Source organism: Sesamum indicum, linkage group LG3 (genome assembly GCF_026168435.1).
Source record: "Sesamum indicum cultivar Baizhima isolate 11 linkage group LG3, ASM2616843v1, whole genome shotgun sequence".
NCBI classification, from domain to species: Eukaryota; Viridiplantae; Streptophyta; class Magnoliopsida; order Lamiales; family Pedaliaceae; genus Sesamum; species Sesamum indicum.
The window spans coordinates 22017261-22027941 of NC_142659.1; the positions used below are offsets into that span (position 1 = coordinate 22017261).

At 37.4% G+C, this 10681-nt stretch overlaps 1 protein-coding gene across 2 annotated transcripts; it reads left to right on the forward strand.

Moving 5' to 3' along the window:
* The first annotated feature begins 1324 nt into the window (after positions 1 to 1324).
* LOC105158398 (protein NETWORKED 1A) lies at positions 1325 to 9919 on the forward strand. Of its 2 annotated transcripts, XM_088878567.1 has the most exons (5): positions 1325 to 1768; positions 2026 to 2074; positions 2663 to 2876; positions 3646 to 7874; positions 8500 to 9919. In XM_088878567.1, exons 3-5 carry the CDS (start codon positions 2774 to 2776, stop codon positions 9673 to 9675), a joined length of 5508 nt encoding a protein of 1835 aa, XP_088734693.1. In that variant the 5' UTR covers positions 1325 to 1768; positions 2026 to 2074; positions 2663 to 2773; the 3' UTR covers positions 9676 to 9919. The 2 variants fall into 2 exon arrangements, with proteins under 2 accessions (XP_088734693.1, XP_088734694.1); XM_088878568.1 differs by lacking the exon at positions 2026 to 2074.
* Positions 9920 to 10681: the final 762 nt, after the last annotated feature.

Genomic DNA, 10681 nt, shown 5'->3' on the forward strand with positions numbered 1-10681 from the left:
TTGGGAACCTTCCTGATTAGATCCCATTAAACTCGTAGCCGCCATTTTAATCAACAAAGTCTAACTTTTTATTAAAATTTATTGAGACATTGTCAAACTTGATCTTCGTAGCTCCACTAACAAGCTAATGAATCAGGTCATTTTCCGTTAGATCAAATAGGACATCCCCCCTACCATGATACAAACCCGACGAGTCTACATCATCAGAAAGATTTTTTTCACCACAGTCTGTCAAAATATTGTTCAACTTGATCACTATAACCCCACCAATACTTTTGTTAGCCAAGCGATTCAAGCCCAATTTTCATCGAATCAAGTATTAGTGACATAGTTTATTATTTAAAAAATTCAAAACCTCAAAATTCATCTAGAGGTCTATGTATGTAACCTATGTTTTTGGATTGAATTCAATATTTCAGATCTTATTATACCTTTTAGTTTATTTAATATATACACATTATATGTATAATATTTTTTTAAAAAATAAAATAGATAACATAATTTTTATATATGTGAAAATATATATTAAATGGAACAAAAAGTTGAAGTCTTTATTATTTTTCTCATACGAGTTGGCACATAGGTAGTAGGTCTAGGTCCAATGATAGAAATCACACGTAAAATAATTCATCCCTAAATCACAATTTATTTTTTATAAATTAATAATATTTGATGGACAATTCTACAATTGCCCCACTAAATTGTAGGTCTAATAAATGAAGTCATTTATGGGGCTGCAAAATATATTAAAAAATTGGTTGAATTTTTAGTAGACATTCTAAATCACATGTTCCATGGAAGAATTTTAAAAGTTTAGGAATTTATTTAATTAAATGAACAAGATTAATTTGTACATAGTTTGATGCAATTTTACCTTTTTTTGTAGTATTATGTACAATAAAAATTCCAATTTCTAGAAATTCTTTTAGGGATTTTTTTTTCCCTGAAAATGCTATTTTGTTTATGTTATGTCAACAAATGGACCATTTTTCTTAGTTTCCTCAATCACGCTTAAGATGTTGTTTAACTAAATTTATTTAAAAGCATTCTTTTAAGATATTTTTAAGAATTAATAAACATTTTATAAAATATTTTGAAAAATTTATCCAAACAATTATAACCACACAAATATTTTTTATGTCCGATGAGAATTTAAAAGAAAAAAATATGTGTAGAGAATTTAAAATTTTAAAAAGGGGTGTAAATTATATCATGTCAGTATAATATAATTTTTTAATTATTAATATGAATCTATTATGTATTAATATGAAAATGATTAGTTGGATCAGTCAATCTTTATCTTACAAGAAATTTTGAAGGGCAAAGGATATGAAAATCCTCACGGAAAAAATGTTCCGTTATCAGAATCGCAATCAGAGGAAGTAATAAAGTTTATATACACATTTATAAGCCTCTTTCACATTTGTACGCACCGGCAACGTTGTAAATTCTTGAATATGCATACATACATACATACATGTATGTATTCGTATAGTGAGGAGGTCTGAAGATAAAGCTTACTTTTACAGTTTGTCATTCTGAGACACTGTCCTGTACCAACCAAAATCCATAGCCCGAGAAGAAAATGCAGATGACCCATTAAAGAGAGAGAAAGTGAGGAGAGAGAGGAGAGAGAAGAAAGTTGGAGCACATTTGTGAGAGTAGGTGAGAGGAGAACGAAAATGGGGTGAAAGTGAAATTTTAGCAGCTGGGGTGGTTTTCAGAACGACGGCTGCTGATCAAGATTCTGTATTTTTGCTTTTGATTTGTAAGTCTTAATGATGGGTTGATGTAGATGTCCATTTTTTGTTCTTGTCATGGAGTGCAAAGATTCAATGTGTTAGAAGTTTTGTGAAGGACCCATTTGCAAAGATTCAATCTTTCGAAGTTTCTGGAATGCCCATTTGCTTTAATGTGATGATGTTCTTGAATTTGGTGGAAGTATTTGATGTTTATGAGAATGTGGGCTTGTGTGATTCTTGTTGCTTTTCAGTTGTCTGACCTGATCTTTTTGTTCATTTATAGGGTTTTTGACTTGAGTTCTGACTGAAGATTCAGTTTTTTTGCAGTTCTGGTGAGGCCTATTCCTGTAGAAACCAATCTTCTATTTTGATTTTTTTTTTGTTGGATTGGGATCCTTTTTGTGTGCTTTGCTCTTGTGTTTAATTCACAATGGCTTTTTTGTGACACCAGATTTCATTAATTTAGAATGTTGAACTATTTTTATCTGCATAAGTTCATGATTTACTGCCTGTCTTTGCCATAAAAATCTGGTCTTGTTCAATGAATTATAGTATCTTTCTTTGACATGGACATCATATTAATGGGACTCGTTGAAAAATCTTTCTTAGTTTGCTGATTGTTTTCTGATGAGTTTGTTTCATATCCTCGATATCATAATAAGGTTATTTTTCTCATTTCATTTCCCTTTTGGCGCTTTACAAAGAATTCTACTTTGTAAATCTACTGCAAAAGTTTTTCAGGTAAAGCTACACTAAGATTTATATAAAGTATTAACTAAACTGATCTGTGGTCGTCATATTTCGTGCTTTGACCGAAATCTGATGTTTTTCAAGTTTGAGTATGGTTAAGTTACTAAAGAACTTACAAATCTGGGAAAATTTTGATTAATTTTTGTTGCATCTTGTTCCTTTCGGTCCAGGTGTGTGTTTCCATACTGGCCTGGATCCACGACCTGTCGTTCCATCACTGGAATAAAGGGCTAGTTTTTCCAAGATCTAAGCGAGTTGCTTTTCTGTTCTTTGCTGGAGTTATGGCGACCTTATTACATTCTGAATCTAGACGCCTGTATTCTTGGTGGTGGGATAGCCACAATACCCCAAAAAACTCAAAATGGCTCCAAGACAATCTTACAGGTGGATACTTCTCTTCGTCACTCCAGCCTCCATTTATTTATCTTATAATCAACTTCTTGAGATGACAGAATTTGATGATTGTGATTATCTTTGGTTCTTTTGCTATCGCACGCATGTATCAATAGATTTATGGTTCAGGTTGTGCAAGTGAAATTTATGCTCATACTAAACACAATGACTATAACACAAATGAGAATTCAATTTTCTTGTGGTTTGTCATTGCTGTTTATGCACTCTGTTCATTTGATGTGTTCTGTTTGCTAAATGCTTGTTGCTTAATCACTATGATTGACGTTATTGTGCTGGATAAGTATAGAAACCCAAAAATCAGAAACTCCTGCTTACCGCCGACATCCAACCTAATAGGACTGTACACTCTGTAGCAGTGCAGTGCTTGAAACTTCTGTGGACGTTCGAACTAGTCACCTGGTCCCATTAGGATCTTTTGTTAGTATGCTTTCTTTTTTATGTGAAGTTGTTTAGGTTCAACTAGGATATTGCTCCTTGTTAATTAGTTTGCGAAGACTATGTAAATCATAGCATATTTTCATATGCTCTCTTATTAATGATACCACTGGTAGGTTGTACTTAACTATATTGCATGCTAAATGTTCAGTATACGATCAAGATATTCTTATCATGTTGGCAGAGGTCTTCAGCACATTCTTATTGCAATTCCTGGATTGACACTTCTAAGATAGCATAAGACTAGATCTTTTCTTTAGTTTGCAATCATGGCACCAATTTAATATGGATAATGTTTTAACAGATATGGATGGCAAAGTCAAATCCATGATCAAGCTCATTGAAGAAGATGCCGATTCGTTTGCAAGAAGGGCTGAGATGTACTACAAGAAACGGCCTGAATTGATGAAATTGGTGGAGGAGTTCTACCGGGCTTATCGTGCATTAGCTGAGAGATATAATCATGCAACGGGGGAACTCCGCCATGCACATCGAACCATAGCACAGGCATTTCCTGACCAAGTACCTTTTGAACTTGTTGAAGATTCACCTTCGAGATCTTCGGGCGAAGATCCAAACACACCAGAAATAAAACATCCGGGGCATGCATTCTTCGATGCAGATGATATGCCTGAGAATGCAAGGGTGCTTTCAACGTCCGATCCGAAAAGGGGCATGAGAAAGAGGGGTTTGAAACAATTACATGAGATGTTTGGAGGCAAAGAAGCAGCGGCCGAGAGTTCAAAATCTACCAATGGAAGGGAAAGAATGGATCCAGAACAGGAAAGGGATAGAGAAGAAAGGTTTCATGATGAACTGCAGCAATTGGCACTTCAATATCAGAATCTTAAAGAGAAGATTCTTCAGGAGACTGAAAGAGCAGGGAAAGCTGAGAGTGAAGCTCAAGGCTTAAAGAAAGCCCTTGCTGATATGCAAGCTGAAAAGGAAGATGTCTTTATCCAGTATCAACAATGTCTGGCAAAGCTGTCTAAAATAGAGCAAGAGCTGAATAATGCACAAAAGGATTCAACGAGGCTCAATGAAAAAGCCAGCAGGGCTGAAATTGAAGTCCAGACTATGAGAGCAGCCCTTATTCAGTTGGAGGCTGAGAAGAATGCTGGATTGGTCAAACACAATGAGTATTTGCAAAAGATATCTCATCTGGAGGCTATGGCTTCTCAACTCCAAGAAGACAAGATAGGACTTTACAACAGAGCCAATGAAGCAGAAAGTCAAGCTCAAATTCTTAAAGATGAAATGTCAAGATTAGAGCTTGAAAAGGAAGCGTCCCTTCATCAGTACAGGCAGTGTCTTGGAAAAATATCAGATCTAGAAAACATCATCTCTGTTATGGAAGATGAGGCCAGACTGCTTAAGAAGCAAGCAGAAAGAGCTGAAACTGAAGTCTCTGAACTGAAAAAGGCTTTTGCTGATCTGAATGAGGAGAAAGAAGCCTCGGCTCTCCAGTACAAGTGCTGCTTGGAAACAATATCCAAACTTGAGAAAGAAATATCCAGTGCCAAAGATGATATCAAGCGCCTCAATAATGAAGTTGTGACTGGAACTTCAAAACTCAGGACTGCTGAAGAGAAGTGTAATCTGTTGGAGATGTCTAATCAATCACTGCGGGTTGAGGCGGATAATCTGGTAAAGAAGATTGCAAAGAAAGATCAAGAACTTTCGAAGAAGCAGGAGGAGTTGGAGAAACTTCAGGTTTGTATGCAAGAGGAGCACTTGCGTTATTCACAAGTTGAAGCCACTCTCCAGACTCTGCAAGATTTGCAGTCTCAATCACAAGAAGATCAGAGGGCTCTGGCCCTGGAGCTCCAAAACATGCTTCTAATGCTAAAAGACATGGAAATAAGCAAAAATGGCTTGGAAAAAGAAATTCAGCAGGTTAGGGATGAAAATCAGAGTTTGAGTCAAACAAACTTGTCTTCAGCCATTTCTATGGAGAAAATGCAAAATGAAATCCTTAGCTTGAGGGAGATTAAGGAGAGGCTTGAAAACGAAGTATCACACCACATGATCATAAGTATATCCCTTCAGCAGGAAATTCTGTCTTTGAAAGAGGAAATTCAAGGCTTGAACAGTAGCTATCAGACATTGGTTGAGCAAGTTGAAGCAGCAGGTCTGAACCCACAATGTATTGGAACTTCACTGAAGAGCTTGCAAGATGAGAACTCAAGGCTGCGACAGATATGTGAGGAAGACAGCAATGAGAGAGCAATTCTGTCAAAGAAGCTAGAGAACATGGAAGAACTTTTGAGTAAAAAATTGTATGTAGAAAGCTCCCTGTCAGACTTGAACAGTGAACTGGAGAGCTCATGTGAAAAGGTGAAGGCATTACAAGAATCCTGCCAATTTCTCCATGGAGAAAAGGCCGCTCTTGTTGCTGAGAAAGCTTCTCTTCTGTCCCAGTTACAGGCGATAACTGAGAATATGCACACTTTACTGGAAAAAAATGCTGTTCTAGAGAATTCTCTGTCTACTGCAAAAGTTGAGCTTGAAGGCTTGAGGGAAAAATCAAAGGGGTTAGGAGAGATCTGTGAATTGCTCAAAGACGAAAGGTCTCATCTTTTGACTGAAAGGGGTAACTTGGTTCTTAAGTTGGAAAATGTGGAGAGAAGACTGGAAAGCCTGGAGAAAAGATTTACAGGATTGGAAGATAAGTGCGCTGACCTGGAGAAGGAGAAGGAAGTCATGCACTGTCAAGTGGAGAAACTCAAGGTTTCCTTAGGTGTGGAAAAGCAAGAAAGAACAAGTTCCCAGCTCCGAAGTGAGACCAGGTTGGCTGGACTCGAAAACCAGATTAATCTCCTCCAAGAAGAAAATAGACGGAAGAAAAAGGAATCTGAAGAGGAACTTGATAAAGCTCTAAAAGCCCAGTTCGAGATATCCATCTTGCAGAAATTCATCAAAGATATGGAAGAAAAAAATTACTCGCTCATTATTGAGTGCCAGAAACATGTTGAGGCATCCAAATTGGCAGAGAAGCTGATATCAGAGCTGGAGAGTGAAAGTCTTGAGCAGCAGGTAGAAGCCGAACTCCTGTTGGATGAGATTGAAAGACTAAGGTTGGGCATATACCAAATTTTCAGGGCCCTGGAAACTGGTCCGGATTGCGGTCCTGAGGACAAGGTCGAAAACGAGCGAACTTTTGTCCATAATATTCTTGGTAGTATTGAAGATATGAGATGTTCCATCTCTAAACATGAGGATGAAAAGCAGCAGCTGTTAGTTGAGAACTCAGTTCTACTGGCTCTACTTGAGCAGTTGGAGTCCAAGGGCATGGAAATCGAGTCCCAGAAGCTTTACTTGGAGGAGGAGTCCAAACTCATGGCTGAAAAGCTAGCTATTGTCAAAAACGAAAAAGATGAACTCTTAGAGATAAACAGGCAATTGAAGGCCGATGTGAACGAGGGTCATCAAGATGCTGCCGTACTTCAGGCCGAATTGGGGAGTCTTTGTGTTAAACAAGCTGATTTGCAGAAAGCTTATAATGCATTACAGGAAGCATACTCTCAAGCAAATCAGGACAATACGTATTTGCTGAAGAAGTTTTCTGTTCTGAAAGAGGAGAAATACCAGCTAGATCAGCATAATGATGATGCTCTCCTGGAACTCTTAGCAACTGATAACCAATCTGCGGTGTTGAGGAGCTTTGGGACACAGAAAATTTCAGAACTAAAGTTGCTTCTTGAAGATCTGAACAGACAGCGTGAGGTTAACAGTAACCTTGAAAAGGAAATGAGCGTATTGCGAGAGAAGCTGGAGTTGCAGAAGGCTGAAAATTTAGCCCTTAAAGATGCTGTGCGCAGCTTGGAGGTAGAGATGCAAGGGATCAGAGAACATAATGTTCAAATGAACCAGGACATAATAAATGGAAAAGAGAGTCTAATTCAAACAGAAGCAAAACTCTTGGATACAGAAATGAAGCTTGAAGAAGCTGAAAAGTTGAACTCCACACTGTGCAGCACAGTGGATGAACTGAAGATTGACATTGAAAAGTCACTGCAGATAAGAGAAAATCTTGAAAAGAATATGGTCCAGCTTTCTGAAAATAATTCCATTCAAAAGGAGGAAATCAAGAGTCTCCATACAATCAACAAAACTTTAGAGTCTGAACTTGGCTTACTTCGTCAAGAAGTAGAAGAAAATATAGTCAGAGAGCAGACTCTGAGTACAGAGCTCCAGGACATGAACAATGAATTTGAACTCTGGGAGGCTGAAGCAGCAACTTTTTGTTTTGATCTTCAGGTCTCGTCTGTCCATGAAGTTTTGTTGAAAAATAAGGTGCAGGAGCTTACTGGCGTGTGTCAGAATCTTGAGAATGAACATGCTGAAAAAACATCGGAGATTGAACTAATGAAAGGGAAAATTTGTTTCATGGAGAACAAAATTAGTGACTTGAAATCCCAACTACATGCATATGCTCCCATTGTTGCTTCGCTAAGAGATGATATAACACTCCTTGAGCATAATGCACTTCTTCAAACAAAGCTTAAAGCAGCCCATAATCAAGAGCCAGAGGTAATACTCTTTCGTCTGAAGCTGATTAGTTTTCATCTCTAAAGTTTCTAGAGCCTGTTTTATTTGATTTTTGCGCTTAAATTTGGTAGCTGCCTGAGGCCGACACATGTTAGGTCATGGAATAGTGTTATTATTGTTTGACAGCATTAAGAAATAGATGTGTCATTTCTTCCTAGGGGACCTAGGATCGACCTAGGGGCTTGTACCAAGCGATATGTACTTGGGCTGCAGGGTTGCTGGCTTCGAGAAATGTGCAGGAGGAAGACTTGAAAATCTCGAGTTTCCTTAGAAAAAAGACATTTTATGCAATAAAGCTACAATTTCAAGCGACAAGTGGGATGGCACAGGGACACTCCTAGCTCCTGCTAAGAGCATTGATGCCTGTATACTATATATTTTCTCGGCATTTTATTGAAGATACTTCTTTGAATTTCCCTGCGACTTCTAACTGAAGTAGTGTTTCATACACATTATCGTACCTGCCTAGTGTAATGGGATTTATTTGCGTAGTGATATTACATATTTATAAATACATATCATAATATTTTGGAAATGATGTAAAAAAAGTTTCCAGCAAAGTTTTCTTGCAAATGCATTCACTGACATAAATTTCTGCACCTTGCAGTTCTTGGAAGTTGATACTCATCCCAGTCAAGGTACTTCTCAAATACTTCTGGAAGATCAATCTCTTCTCAGCCTGCAGAACCTGCGGATGAGAGTTCAGGCAGTTGGAAAGTTGATGGAAGAAATGAATAAACCTGTTTTGCCGAGAAGATCAAATTCCAATGACACACAAGAACAGGTTACAAGTGAGAATGACCAGTTAAAACCCCGCCGTAGCCTTCATAGAGACAAGCACAAGTATAGCAGGAACGAAGGTTATGGAAATGAGCTCAATGATTCTCCCAAGTTGCAGAAAATGAAAACCAAAGCTTCTGAAGTCAGGAATGGGATGCTAATGAAGGATATTCCTCTTGATGAAGTGTCTGATAGCTCACGACGTGGAGTGCGAACTAGAGGTGACGTTGCGGCCGACGATCAGATGCTTGAGCTGTGGGAAGCTGCTGAGGACGGAAACAGAGATCAGACAATTGGCGAGTCACTTAGGATGTCATACAAAGTGATGGAAAAGGATAAAGTTTACAATCAATTTGAAAATGTAAAAGGGAAGTCTTGCCCTCCTACTGATTCAGATGTGGAGAAAGAGTTGGGTGTAGATAAGTTGGAGTTATCAACGAGAACCACCGAGCCAATTAAAGAAGTGAATGACAGAAAGATCCTGGATGGACTTGCTGCTGATGCCCAGAAACTGGAAATTCTTCAGACAACAGTGCGAACATTAAGAAAGAAACTGGAGACTAACAAAAAGAGTAGAAAGGCCAAGAATGTTGATCTTGAAACAGTTCATGAACAGTTGATTGAAGCTGAGGATACTCTCATACATCTAGTGGATTTGAACGGTCAACTAGTGAAAAACATAGAAGAGTGTCCTCCAGATGAAATGGCATCACCCCGGCTGAGAGAGACCGTGAAAACATGGAGACGGAAAGTCATGGAACAGGCTGAAAAAGGGTCGGAAAGGATAGGCAGGTTGCAACTAGAGGTTCAGAAAATTCAGTACGTCCTGTTAAAACTGGAGGACGAGAAGAAAAACAAAGGGAGAAACAAGTTCTTCAAGAGCAAAACCATTATCATGAGAGACTTTGTTGAGAACGGAAGGAAGAACAGTGGGCGACGCAGGAAGGCTCCTCGTTGTGGATGTTTTAGGCAATCAACAAGTAGAAATGAAAACGGTTTGTAGTTTTTTCTTACAACTGCAATTTGGCTTTGACTGGCAAGTACAGTTCTTGTATGATGTCGGTAGGATTGTCTCTTTAATTAGTCGGATAAAACTGATTTCCTTGGTCTAGGATGTGTGAGGATTAGATTTGATCTAATTCCAACAATCTACTTCTTGCATTTTCGTTTTTCGCTTCCTGTTGACTATGCAGAGTTTCCTTTCTGTTAGCCCGAATGAAGGATGGGAATTGTGCTTTATTGTTTCACCTCAGAAATATGATGTTCTATTCCTATGTTGTTCCTGTGGCTTGTCTTTAAGTTATGCTAATAACATGATTCTAAAGCTTTTAAGACATGCATAATCAAAGCTCAGATAATGGAAGGGAGATGTCTCGGTGGCTTTCTGGGCTTGTCTTTTTGAGTTTCAACTTTAACAATCACATATAAAGAAGCCATAACTCCAATTTTAGAATGATGTAAAGTACACCTACCATCATTCATACGATGTTCTTTTATTTGGGTCACTCGACATGTACAAAAATATACACTTTTACATTTATACATTTAATTGTAATTTTTTAAATTAATACAATTTTAATTTTTTAATATTTAGATTTTAATATATTATTAATTATATAACATTAACAAATTATATATAATTAAATTAAATATATTGTTCACATTGTAAATTAAAAATATATAATTAAATTATACAACATTATTTAAACGAAAAAAAAAAATAAAAAAAAGCCAAGTCGCTATTACTACTACTCACGACTTGGGCAGAAATTGCTATTTTGGCAATTTTTTTTTTTGTTTAGTCATGATTTCAAAATACGATTAGACGTAATAATATTATATTAATATATATATTTTTTTAATAATAAAAAATTAAATAACTCCCTAAAGCTCCATTGGCGGCCGCCGAGCCGCAGTCGTCCATGGATGATCGTTGTCACCAAATGCTAGATTTTTCCTGACAACATCATGGTTGCCTGGGTTGGGGGCTCGATGGCGGGAGACAAGAT